Source organism: Colletotrichum truncatum (assembly GCF_014235925.2).
Source record: "Colletotrichum truncatum strain CMES1059 chromosome Unknown Contig_0013, whole genome shotgun sequence".
NCBI lineage: Eukaryota > Fungi > Ascomycota > Sordariomycetes > Glomerellales > Glomerellaceae > Colletotrichum > Colletotrichum truncatum.
The window spans coordinates 511,356-524,633 of record NW_027222410.1 but is presented as its reverse complement, the minus strand read 5'-3'; the positions used below and the strand labels follow the sequence as shown (position 1 = coordinate 524,633).

Sequence of the window (13,278 nt, the reverse complement as noted above, 5' to 3'; positions counted from 1 at the left end):
GCAGTTTCGCGCAGGTTCCCGCAGAGACTGTCGACAACCCTCACCGCCTCATCCTACTTCCTCAGCTTGGGGTGCACCTTGCTTAGATACATGAGCCTCGCGGTAACGACGTAGGTGGCCAGAACATGCTGCCTGATGCTGGCGGCGCTGTGGCTGGTGCTCTCCACGTCGTCGTGGATCAACAGCCGCGGCCAGAGATTCTCCCTTACTACCACCGCCGCGTCGGTGACAATCTTCTCGACTTCGGACTGCACCTGGGGACCCAGACTACGAGAGCTCAGCGTCAGCATGAACGGCGCAACGCCCGGGTCAAGCCCGAGAAACTCGAACGGAGTCTGTGCCGACTGCCTGGCACCATTTCCGGGGGCGAGGGCGCGGAGTTCGCGGAGGGCGTCGCAGATCTTCGCGGTCGCACCCAGCTCCTGCTCGGACATCTCCGGCAGATGAGGACCTGTCGGTTGTACGGCGTGTGATGTGCTGTACTCTGTGCCGTGGTTGAAGAAGCTGGGCAGCCAGTGAAAAAGGATGAGTGCGGTACATAGCAGGAGGAGGATTTGTCCGAGCCGGAAAGTGGGCATGATTCGTTGACGTTGATGAATTCTTCGTGGAGTGTTTGCGCCTTTCTTTGACACTTCCGCAGGTAGGAAGTTGGATATGTTGGCGGAGAAGTGTAGAAACTACAGAGCGACCGGAGTGACTCAGGCGATCGACACGTTGATAAGAGTGCTATGAAGCACTGGTGATGAGCTGTAGCCCAGAAGCAAAGAAGGTGGAAACCGTGGGCTGAAACTACGCTAAGTGATCGACATGAAAGATCTTTGAGACGGTGGCCAGACGATGGCCGAAACACGTGCGGCGGAAGACCATACGAGACGACGACCAGTTCTTTCATGTTGCTGATGTGCTCTATATATATGCCTGAGCTGCATCCCGAGTAGCCAGCATGTCTCAATCATCATCAAACCCACTCTTACCGTTTGCAACATCTCACACCAACATCTGTGCCTCAACATCACTATCCACCTAGCCTCGCCTATGGAAGGTGATTTCAGTGACACAGGCGAGGGAATGGGTGACATTGAACTGCTTTGCGAACACCTCCTCCGTCGGTTCCGCAATGTCGTTGCAGTATGGATCGAAATGCGCACCTCGCCCGAAGTCGATACTATCCCCGGCAACCTAGCCTATGCCGCACGTCTGCTCAACATGACATCTGTCGACAATTTCAGGGACGTTATTCGGGCTGCTCTCTTCGACGCTGACCGCGACCCGTTCGTCGCCGCCTGTCGCCTCTGCGACCCGGCTGCCGCCCCCGTGCGCTTTACCTATGATCCCGCCATGCCCGTCTCGCCCCCTGTTCGGAGCTGGCACTTTGCTTGCTTGCCCGACTTTATTCACACTGTCGCCGGCAACAACACCACAGCAGCATTTCTCCTAGAGTGGGCTACTACGCGGTCCGCCCAGCGTTTCGAGACGCTCCACGACGCGCCTCTCGACGTCGATGATAACCCGCTGTTCCCCGACAATCAGCACCCCTTTTCAGAGGCTGAAGAGGTCGTCTCCGCCAAACTGCCTGCTGAGGCTGCCGTCTTTGCCTTGACGCGTCACCTTGCAGAGGTCGCCGTCTCCATCGCTACCCTCGCTAGCCTCCTTGTGGAAAGGGGTATCATTACGCCAGTCGCGGATACGACGTCTTCAGACCCCTACAAACCAGGCCAATCCGGAGAACCGCCGTCGTCCGAGAATCCTCGACCTGTGCAACGGCCATGGTTTTCTTCGTGGCTCGGTTACAAACCACCAGAACAAGCAAAGACGACATCAGCCATTTCAGACAATGTGAATGCTCTGTCAGCAATCCGCAACGGCACCGTGATACCCGTCATCCGTCTCATCGGTCAGGCTGCCGCCGGTTTCGGTAGTGTGTGCGTGCTATCGGCGGATGTCCTGAGGGATCTCGATAATCTGGACCGCGCAGGCCCAGCCGGTTGGGAAACCACAGAAGCGTCTGTACGAGCACCCGCGTCTCCAGTGATAGATTTTGAAGCAGCGACGATGGTCGAGCTGAAGCACGTCGTCCACACGATCGATCCGAAGCTCGAAGCCGAGTCCTTGTCCAGACCATCCGAGCTGATACGAGGGCTTATAAAGGCGTGGCCTGCTCCTCGCGTGGCAATGCAAATGAAACCCCCGAACCCCGAGGGTTCCACGAGAGCTCCGCGCAAGGCCGATCCCCTGAGACCTTGGAACGATCGGGAGGCGGAATTTCTAGATAGGCTGAGGAGAGGTGGCATGCTTACCCAACCACGAGGCTTATTCGATATGTTTCAGGGATTTCGTGAGGCTATGTAGGATGACCTAGAGGATGATAATGCACGAGATGTCGAAGGGTAAAGGTCGGAGCCAGTATGTTTTCTCTTTCGTCATAATAGTTCAGTTTATAAGCACTCGAGACCGAGCGTATGATCTAATATATTATAGTCCGTTAATTTGTTGTTAGGCGTAAATGTACGTAACTCGTCCTATATACATTATGTACATCTCGTAGCCCCAATGTACTAATAACAAATCCCCATACTCTAGATAGATACGCTATAATAGCCAACCAATCCTCTTACTCTCTATTCGTCCCCTTGGCCGAGCCGTTGCCTCAGGGTATGCTAGTATCACGTCTCATCAGGCCAAACACCGCGGAAGCCACGTCCCGAGAGAATATCGCGGAACCTGCCGACTGTAGCCTCCTGCTTGGCTCGCGCGTTGTGATGCGCGACGTGGGCGCGGTTAAGGGCTGTCGTGCCGACCAAGGTGTACGCAGTTGGGTGCAGAAGAGGCTGGACGGTCGAGAGGGCGAGCGATGCGAGGATGCGGCATCGTGACTCGCGATCGGTCTGGTTCCTGAGGCTGTCGATGGCCTCGAAGTAGGCGATGGTGTGTCTGGTGCGTTTGTGACGCCGGGAGCGCTCAGCCTTGAGAAGAGCCTCCATGGCTCGTGTTAGGCGCGTCTCGGAACGTGGGGAAAGACTTTCGTCACGGAAGTATAAGTGGTCTTGGGCGCGGACGTTGCGGTTTGCTTGCGGTGTCGCTTGTGGTGTTGCCGGTGCCGTTGAGAGTAGGTTCGTCGGGGCCGGACTCGTCTGGGCAAGTAGCCAGGCCAGCATATCTTCATAACCAGCGCCATGGTTGCCGTGTTGATGTTGGCCTTGGTGTTTGTCACGGCGCGGGGTTGCTGGCGGGGAATTGGGGACTATACGATCAGTTGACGGAGAAGCCTGACTATTTCACCGATGAAGAGCCTACATCAGCCGTCACGGCTTTGCAGCTCAACGATAAAATCCTGCAGCTCGACATTTGTGATATCTCTGCTCGGAGCGACCCGGGCCACGCAAAGCCTTTCCCATTGTCAGTGCCCGCTTCCAACGGCGATGCCAGTCCTCCGCTCCTTACCAGGTCAATAACAAAATTCCGCAAAGCAGAAACATCTCTTCTTCATGGACACCGATCGAGATCATCTTCTCCTGCACGGACTGCCGAACTGCGCGCCCAGTACCTCCAGCTACAAGAAGCCACGTGCCCCTCTCTTCCTGCTCCCTCTCCCTCTCTTCTCACGACACAATAGACGTCCGGGCACCGCCATCATATACACTCAACGTCTACCACGTCTAAATACTTCTTTAATGTTTGTAAGGGTTCAGATATGCATTACAGTGGCTATTAGATCATCTAAGTTGGTTTTTACATGACCTATAGCTTATAGAGCTGGTAACGTAGTCTTTTTCGAGTTGATGTTTCAACGGGCTTTTAAAATGTATCGGACGAGGTGCTCCTCTATCAACTAATAAACGGTCACACTAAGTATGATCTGAAGAAGGCGGCCTTTGACGTTTTGACCTAGATAAAGTTAGAAGACAAAAGGCTTTCAACGCACTTCTATGGCCTGGTGCTATAGAGGTGACGTGCGAAGATGATCGCCGCATCTATAGCAAGAGTATAGTTGTCCCAGGCTACTACCTATAACGGTAAGGTACGATATATAGCCTTGGCCCCTACTAGATAGTAGGAAACACTTCTCACCTAGTTGCTTATACAGTATCGCGCATATCTTTTATATCGATTTGCTTTATCCTGATATTATCTTGTAAGCTTTGTAGAAATAGTGACCTCTATACCGGAGTGAAGATTCTTAGTTAACTATCAAGCTACTGATTTTGATCAAACGATTCACAGCTCTTTATCTTTAACTGGGCCCCGTCATTAACTATAAACAGATCGTAGGTAGTGGTGAGTATCGTAGAGAATTAATAAGATTTTAGCCTTTTCTCCTCGCCTGCATTCTCTCTGCATTCTGCTTTCCTACTCTATATAGAGACTCGGGAAGAGTTATATAGACGCAAGGGAAGCAACTAAGTAGAAAACCTAGGGAGTATACGCCAAACGGGTAATGAGTGGAGAGTCCTAAAGGTGATAAGAAAGAGATTAGGAGAAAAAAGGAAGGATAGGATACTATTTGAGGAAATAGATAAACGAGAAGGTGAAGAAGGGGTTAGACAAGAATTAAAAAGCGGGGGGATACGCCGCGTCTGGGAGGGGATTCCCAGATACGTGGCTCCGCACCATCAAATGATTAAACAGCATAAGAGGAGCCATCCGGCTTCAGAAAACATCAATGACAGTAAGAAGGAAAGATTTTAAACCCGTTAAATCCAGCGAATACGCCGGCTAACTACCACAACAGCTTCTCTGCACACAATGCCATACCCAGCCACAGAACAGCGTGGCTTAAACCCTAACCTCTATTAGCAGTAGTTTATTTTAATAGCCGAATGATGGATAGGTCTTCCACCCCTCTAAATAATCAATCCCATGACCACCTTCCCACGGCTCAATCGCAAATTATTGCGTTGGAATAAAGGGGATTTTTCTCTGACTACCTGTGAAATACTAACAATAACTCACGCGGCAAAGTTGAAAATATTAAGTCGCATAGCGTCAAGGTCTGAGTTTATAGACCCGAGCACGTGCTGAGCTTGTTAGCATCGAGGGTTCCTATGCAAAGGATCGCGACAGTCCGAAATGGGTCACCGGACAGAAGCCCAATGTGAATCCGTGGGCGGCCCGGCCCGTCAGACAGGGATCCACCCTCAACGTGGCCAATCGTAAGGCCAGGCCAGGTAAGCCACACACTCACCAGGGACAACCAACCGCAATGCCGAAAACGACTATTTACACCCACAAAAAGGCGCAAGCTAAGTGTCAACAAATGCATAGAAAAAAGAAAAAAGGAAAAGGCAAAGAGAAGGTCGAAACGCAAGCAATGCGAAGCAGAAGACGGTGCTACCTTCCTAGAGTGTGAATCGGTCCGTCAAGTGTGCAAGACCGTTCCGCGATCTCCTACGCATCCACTGGGCCAGAAAGACCGATATGCCGCCCGCCGTCGGCCTGGATCTACCCCGACATTACCTTGACTACAATAAGGAAAGTTTAAGATATAGAATAAGCCACTAAAACGAGAATATCTATGAGACGCCCTCGACAGGCTTGGCCACTTCCGGGGTATCACGATCCACCACGTCCAGATGGATACAGCACTAAGGTGCAACAACGCATTCCTGATATTGTCCGCGAAATCATGAATGGTTTAGTGTCCCGTCTGGGAAGCAGATGAGACGTTCGCAGGTGTGGCGGGTATCGTCTTTAGTAACGCCAGTCAAACGTAGGAGTAGGTGAGGCTACTCTGTGGGTTAAATTCTGGGGAATAGGGTTGCTACGTCGCCATATTGTAATGTAAACAACGACTCCATAGTACTCGTGGACTGCCAAGGAGTCAACATACAAAGTCCTCAAGCCTCGTATACATCAGTCGATGTTTTACTAGCAGGGTATAATGATGGCCTCCTGTGCAAATAAGATAGGTTATTGACGGAACCTCAATCCTCAGACAGGCGTCAGTTGACTTTCTAATATAACTCGAACCCTCGAGACTATTACGTTTGTAAACAAAGACAGGCTGTGTGATGTTGAGACTGAAGTAGACATTAACAAACTCTTGGCGGATGACAACGAAGCCTGTCTGAATAAGAAAATCGTAAAAGACTAAATTACCTGGCCACTGCAAATTTGAAGGTGTGTACGTGCCTCTGGGTCAGATGAAGACAAACGATGAAAATCGCGCTATCTCATCGAAAAAGTTTTTAATAGCAACTTAGAGCCAGTCGACACCCTCAAGATAACCCAGGAGAAGCATAGGATCGACTTTGGGTCCTGGTCAGCAGGCGGCGCCCAGGCAAAGCCTACAGGCGAGTTCTACCTACAGTTCTTCCTCGACTGCTTCAGCATTGTCAACAAGCCTTGGTATCCCATCACAGGGCGCAACGGGCCGATATTGGATAACATTAAGTGTCTTTTCAGAAGCGTGGGGCAACTTACGGCGCGAAGCATGTCAGTAATCTATTTCATGAAGCTGGTAGGACGTACAGAGAGATGGCAAATTCACCGGCGTCTTTGCAGCCAAATGTGGTTAGAATATTAGGTGATAGCAGGCTTCAGTATGCAAACTACTCTCATCCCTAATCATACTCTACCTCTCTCTGCTTAAATAGAGCTTTAAGACTGAAAGAGTCTTCGACTTTATCAACGTATGTACGATATTACTATTATTAGATATGATTTAGTAATTAAGATGGCAGAATTAAGGTAAAGAAAGAATCGGAAACAGGTAGATTAGACTTCCTATCCTAGACACCTCAATAGGTATAGCAGATTGGCATGGAATTAGCATTTTTCCTTTTTTCTTTTGAGCAAATCATTTAGATTCTCACCATACACCTTCATCTTCTTTAGGTCTTTAAGCATCTGGTTAAAATCCCGGCCTCAAATCTCGTTGACATACCTTACAACTATACTCCTCTGTCTTATCTTTAGTTTCTCAACCTAAATACATATGTCCTTATGGCCTTTCTCTTTAGCCCTCTATTTTAGGGCATCAAGCTGCTAAATTAAAATTTCTGTTGTATATTTAGAACGAATCGTTGCCGAGGTAGATGCTGAAGCCGCAGTAGTCATGATGCTTTTTTCTTGTTCCTGCAACTCGAGCATGTCACGCTCGAGCTTATCGCGCCATGTCTTTGCTTCCGATGTAATTTCTTTATGCTTTTCTGTGTCCTCCATTATACTCTCGTTAATAGTTGTCTTATTTTAATACTAGTATTGTCGTGTCTGTTAATGGGTCAAATTTAGTTAGTTAAACAACCCTCGGCAATACACGCCGTTCACGTGTAATGGAGACTTTCCAGCTCGAGTAAAGTATAGGCACACTCTTTCTGCTTTTAGACGGGATCCTTACCCTCAGCTTCGAAATTACTAATCCCAATAAATTTTTTATTAATCCCTATCATTGTCTAGCCATAGCGTACTTCTAAAAAAGAGTAAGAATTTGATATCTATGAGTTTTTCAACGTATTCAAGTTGATCTTTTAATATTAGCCTCTGATATTAAGAGATCAGCACCGTAATGAGCTGATCTGCGCTTTCCAGAGATGATCCAGAGATGAGCAAGTCGTCTCTTCCCTTGGTGGATGCACGAAGAAGCCATCAGCAGCAATCACAGTTCGATAATGCAAATTGAACGAACCGCGGTTGTTAGCAATCAACTCTAGTTGCAGTATCTTGTTCCGCCGGTGCTGAATACTGCCGGCATTTCCAGTCACATTTCCAACACTTCTTTCAGCTTTGCTCGTATGAATCCCGGCACAGAACTCAAATGTGATTAGAAATGCTTGTTCGTTCGATATATCAGAACCACGGCGCGCGTATTAACTGCAGGAGTGGCAGTATGATTTTATACATCCAACAAGAGTTTTCAAGTTCCTGTAGTTGTGTAGTACATACATCAACCCATAGTGGGCGATGGTCTTCGTAGTCTAGAATATAATGACCTTTTATTCTAAGTATATCTCAGCCACCCACGTGGCACATGTTTAACTACAAGTTAAGATGATCGTCTGCGAGGTCTGACTAGGGGGTTTCGAACGCATTCGTCACAGTCTCTGCCACATCCAACTTTGAAATGTCTATCGTAAGCTTACTGCGGATAGTCCGGAGTTGCAGTTTGACAAGGCCGGGCGACTCTTCAGGGTGATACTGTCGGCTCGGTATGAGGATGTAATGGACATCTTGCGTTCCCATAGCAATGAGAATCAAACGCAGATGAGCTTGGCATCTTAGAAATGAAGTATTTTGGGTCTTTTTAGCCTTATTTTTCCCCATCATATCACGATCATAAACCCCTGTCATACTGCTTTTCAGAAAGAGCGCCATATTGTAATACCAAAGGACACGCCCACGTGCTCCTATGAAGTAGTGATGTTACTAAACCAAGTACTTTGGAATCTAGTGAGCTCACTATCATCGAGAGAGTAAAGTCTCTTTGCAGACTGAATTCAGTTTGGGTCCCAGAGTGATGTCTCGCCTCAGGGGTTTAGCCTTTCGCACATTTGAGAGTGAATTAATGTGCTAGGCGTGCGAGGCTTATTTCTTAGAGACCATAGTAGGATAACGAGCTGCTTGTTGGCTGCAAGGAGGGCAATGCTTTGCTGAGGGACTGGGCGGTTGGCTGTTACATCCGCAATGGCCGCTTGAGAAGATGTTGTGTGCTGCAGCTGGTGTGTCATCATCGCGTGTAATGGTCGTGCTGTCATGAACTTCTACATGCTCAATGGCTCCGAGACTCTCAGCTGCAACCTCAACTTTTGTGCTCAGTCTTTTTCCAGATCACTTTAAGATCAACTTAATCACCTTTCGTCGGCACTTGCAAGATGAGCGACCTGCATGGTCTACTCTATCGAGTTGACTGCTACTTCTTCTGACTTGGGCTGACTTACCGGTATTCATGTCTTCAGCTACACTACCAATTGGTATTGGCGGCTGAACAACCAATGTTGTTCAAAAGTAAAATCTGAAGCTGAATATTAAGGCGGGGCGCCATCGAGCAGATCTCAGCTGCAAAAGAGATAACTCACGCGCGACCAGATCAGCGCAGGGAGTCTATTAGTCGTGATCGACGAGTTACTTGGAATCCAGATAGCACCATGGTTCTAGACGCAGCAGCTAACATGAGTACTGCAAGTCAATGCCTTGAGCCCTTCCTTTATACATAAACCACCACTAAAAGAACATTGAATATCAGTCACTTGAATTGTACCATCTACTTCGGAGCATCTGACTGAACCTCTATTTGCTATCTGGTATACGGACCTGGCATCATGGGTCTGCTTATCGCGCCTTACAACAGCGCCATGCGGCTAGGTCAGTTTCAATTTCCCTGTTGAGTTTGTGCATCAAGACAGGCGGGAAGGGTCAAATCTATGCGGGCTTGACAAGGCTAATTCATCAATAGGCCAGGGCTTCAATTCTTACACCCAGAAGATCTGCATCGACGACGCTGTTATTATTGATCCTGGCAGGCGACTCAATGTTCTCACCAACGATGGATCCACCATAGTGGACCTCAGAGAGGGCATGAAAGGTGGTTCATCGTACACTGATACCAAGGACTTATCTGCTACTGAATGTGATCTTCTCGGAGTTTCGGCCCCTGCTGAACCTGAGCAGAGCAAAAAGCTAATTTATAACAACGACAATTCTGGGCCGGAAAAGCGGGCTAACTAATCAAGAGAGCTACTTTAACCCCCGACAGCAATGATGAGTCGAAACCGAAGGCGCTGGCTGAGTCGACTGAGAAACCACTTCTAACCCCCAACAGGGATGGTGACTCGGCTCCGGAGACGCGACAGGCGCAAAAAAGCCGGTGCTGGTTGATGTTGCTCAGAATGTAAGCAATTTCCATAACTACAAGACGGTCTTTCGACTTCGGGCTCTAATATGGGAAACGACCAGAAAGCCTGCCATGCCCCCAGTCGACAATGACTTGAAAGCCGAGGCGCCGCAAAAAGTCACATCCGCCGCTAGCAACGGTCCAGGAGAGGTGTAGCTAGGTACAAGGACAACCTTGCAGCCAAAATCGAAGACTACCCCACAACAGCTCACTTTCACCCCATTCAGTGCTTATCACATGCAGCTTAGATCATAGAACATATTCAATAGTGACTATACACTACTCTTCAACCCCCAGTCGCAGGAAGCCACAGCTTTCTCTATAGCGGTATAGGTAAATAGCACATCTTATAGCTACAGCAGTCACACTCAGCTCAATAATGAGACACAAGAAAGTAGCCATAGGGCGCAGCGGTCGGTTACTAGGAAGCTTACAGCAATAAAGGTCTCGTCTTTTATTATCCAGGTACCAAAGCTTTATCTACCGCAATTTTTAAAAGTAGTTTTTAAGTATACTCAGACAAGCTAAGCACATGAAGAAGGAGAAAAAGCCACCCCCGCCCCCTAACAAAAAAGGAAGAGCCTAAACCGGTTTAATACCAAGCACTAGGCCGCATCATATCCTGCATAAATAACTGAAGCACTCGCAATAAACATCTAGGCAAGGCTTGGGGAGGGCGTGATAGTGGGATGCGTCCTGAAGTCACGTCTGATGTTTACAGAGCGAGCTTTTCCTCGAGCTTGAATGCGTCAAAGCCGGTGACGTCCTCGGCCGATGCGCCTGCCTTGATAAGCGAGAAAAGCTCCTCGGTGGGCTGGCCAGTCTCGACAATGGCGGTGTAGTTGTACTGGGTGCCGTCGGCGAGGTACAGGACGTCAGGCTGGGCGCACCCATCGGTCTCCTCGCCATTGCGAGCGTCCAGCGTCTCACCGCGGATCATCTTTCTGTTGTTGAAACCGTAGCCCAGCCCACCAAAGGGTCCGTTGCCTAGGCAGACGTAGTCGCGGGCGGCGCTGTCCTGCTGGTCGCGGACGGCGCCGCAGTTAGGCCCGGCGTGGCCACGGGCCTGGATGTTCCAGTTGCGAGGGATGGCTCTGAACGAGCCGCTGGCGAAGTAGGTACCCGCGTTGACGCTGCAGCAAGTGTTGGGGTTCCAGTTCCAGCAGACAGCACCACCGCCGCTGGTGCTGCAGCCGCCTGCAAACTCGAGGTGCAGGTCGATGGCCGAGGCGGCGGTTGCGAACAGGCCTGAGACAAGGCTGGCAGCGGCGATGAACTTCATTTTGCTTGATAAAGATGGAGAAATTGATCTTTAGAGTGAAGCTGTGAGGGATGCTTGATGCTGGATTGGTTTCTTTGCTGTGAGGCCGAAGGTGTTGAGGTGGATAGAGACAAGTTCAAAAGCTTCCACAGACAGAGGCAGGAGCGAGCCTTTTATACATTTCTGGAACACTTCAATCACCGAATCTTGGACATCTCGTCGTTGCATCTAGTCATCTCGCTTAGTCTCGTCTGCTGCTACTCTCCTCGGACTCCCTCTGCTGGCTTCTCGTGTACTCTATTGTTTCCAAAGCTTCAGGGGTTGAAAGCGAGAGTGGATATGTGTACTAGCCTCCTTTGAATGGGTAAATGATATACGATGTTGCAATACTATAATCATGATGTTGCAATGCGTTCCTTTGCTAGGATTTCAAAGGCCTATTGCATTCATCGTCTCTTGGCGGAAGAAGACAACATGAGGCTATCGCGGGCGCAGCCCTTGGCATAGGGTTGTATTGTGGCTAACGCCTCGGGCCTTCCCGATCTCTGTGAGGGGTAGCAGCCACTCGGGGGACTTGCTTCCCACCTAACCGCTTCTTGGCATCTATCCTCCGATTCGCGAGCTCGGATTACACAAGTTACCTACCATTTTAGGCTTCTATAGCGCTTACGCCAAGGGAATCTTCGTAGGATCTCCTTTATACCTGCCTAGACGTTAGTAATGTGACATTGCGGATAATGGATTATGTCGGATTAGTATTTAGGCGCGGAAGGGACAAATGTCGCAACAAGTCTAGGAGCTCCACATCATTTACATATTTAACAATTAGCAGTCTTATACGTACTTCTACGATAGCTGAATTGCTCTGTTAAGTTAAAGGGTAATATGGACCGCGGCGATACTAGTTATGGTTGTACGCGCGGACCGCATGAAGTTGATCGTGGAGAGTGGCGCACCGGATTATTCCGGGCCAACGCTCCGCTTGCAAGAAATCGGCAGTCTTAAGACACTCGCGCGTAGCAGAGCTGTGCTGAAATTTTTGAATAGCAGAGATAATAGTGTGTGTCATCAGTTGTCGCGAAGTATGGGGTTCAATTAAGTAAATTAATGTGTGTGTATCCCGTCGAGGTCCAGGTACCTACAGGTACATCTTCGTAAGGAGATCTAGCCACTCGGAGGGTAGCCAAGACTTGTTTAACCACCCAAATAATTAATTTGAACACAATGTACAGAATCTGGCTTTGACAAAGGTATTTGCGCTATCAGAGTTACATGATTGCAGCCTGGGAAACATGATACCTATTAGCCTACAGCTATGTACCTCTGATATGAAGGAAAAGAGTGGGTATAAATTGGGGAATATGTAGCTGTAGCCAACTGGACCCTGATGGGATATGTGTGTATCCCCTATCTCCGCGGCTGTAGAGACAACCCCTTGTAGGCGGGGTTATCGTAGCGAAACAGTAGTAAATCCTCTATTCTAATTAGGTAGTTGGTAAGTTTGCGATAACTTTACTACGAATTCGTAGTAAAGTCCTATTAGATTTAATAGTATAGTATAAAGTGTATATATTTTATAATATCTCTAAGAATTTATTTTATAATAATAGTCTTATTACGCGCAGGCTTTAAATCTACTAGTTTATTTTAGCCTTAGGCTGTAAGTAGAGCGTTAGTGTTACGGCCAGCTAACTGACAGTGGGTTTGTGTTAACAGTAAGCCAGGGATTGAGAGTAGTAACAGTCGTTCCGTGGTCCTGGTCGAATAGATCGTAGATCTTCAAAGGTCTTGGTGATCAGTCAAGGCCTCAACAAGAGTCGTAGAGTAGTCGTCACTTAGGTATAGCTGAAAGTACCGGTTAGGGTAATCACAAAGTTGATTGCTGAAGAGCTATGGAAGTCTGTCCTCGAGCCCGGCTCGAGTCCATCCTATATACAAGTCCTGAACGGTCCTCCTTATCTTGGCTATGTTGGATATTTGACATATCCAACATATCCGGGAATCGGTTGGATATTTGACATATCCAACATATCCGGGGATCGGTTGGATATCTGACATATCCAACATATCCGGGGATCGGTTGGATATCTGACATATCCAACATATCCGGGGATCGGTTGGATATCTGACATATCCAACATATCCAGCCCGGGTTGTCCCTACCCCGCGTTATCCCCGAGGCCACGTGACT

The 13,278-nt window shown here is 48.6% G+C and overlaps 4 protein-coding genes across 4 annotated transcripts; 1 reads left to right on the top strand and 3 right to left on the bottom strand.

The window, feature by feature from the left end:
- Positions 1-53: 53 nt before the first annotated feature.
- On the bottom strand, positions 54-434 carry CTRU02_215180 (uncharacterized protein; the record flags this gene model as incomplete). The annotated part of the gene is made up of 1 exon (XM_036732470.1): positions 54-434. One exon carries the CDS (start codon positions 432-434, stop codon positions 54-56), a length of 381 nt encoding a protein of 126 aa, XP_036575827.1.
- A 601-nt stretch (positions 435-1,035) lies between these two features.
- On the top strand, positions 1,036-2,349 carry CTRU02_215179 (uncharacterized protein; the record flags this gene model as incomplete). Its single annotated transcript, XM_036732469.1, has 1 exon — positions 1,036-2,349. The coding sequence occupies one exon, from the start codon at positions 1,036-1,038 to the stop codon at positions 2,347-2,349; it is 1,314 nt and encodes a 437-aa protein (XP_036575826.1).
- Positions 2,350-2,663: 314 nt separating this feature from the next.
- CTRU02_215178 (uncharacterized protein) lies at positions 2,664-2,981 on the bottom strand (the record flags this gene model as incomplete). Its single annotated transcript, XM_036732468.2, has 1 exon — positions 2,664-2,981. The coding sequence occupies one exon, from the start codon at positions 2,979-2,981 to the stop codon at positions 2,664-2,666; it is 318 nt and encodes a 105-aa protein (XP_036575825.2).
- A 7,560-nt stretch (positions 2,982-10,541) lies between these two features.
- CTRU02_215177 (uncharacterized protein) lies at positions 10,542-11,108 on the bottom strand (the record flags this gene model as incomplete). The annotated part of the gene is made up of 1 exon (XM_036732466.1): positions 10,542-11,108. The coding sequence occupies one exon, from the start codon at positions 11,106-11,108 to the stop codon at positions 10,542-10,544; it is 567 nt and encodes a 188-aa protein (XP_036575823.1).
- Positions 11,109-13,278: the final 2,170 nt, after the last annotated feature.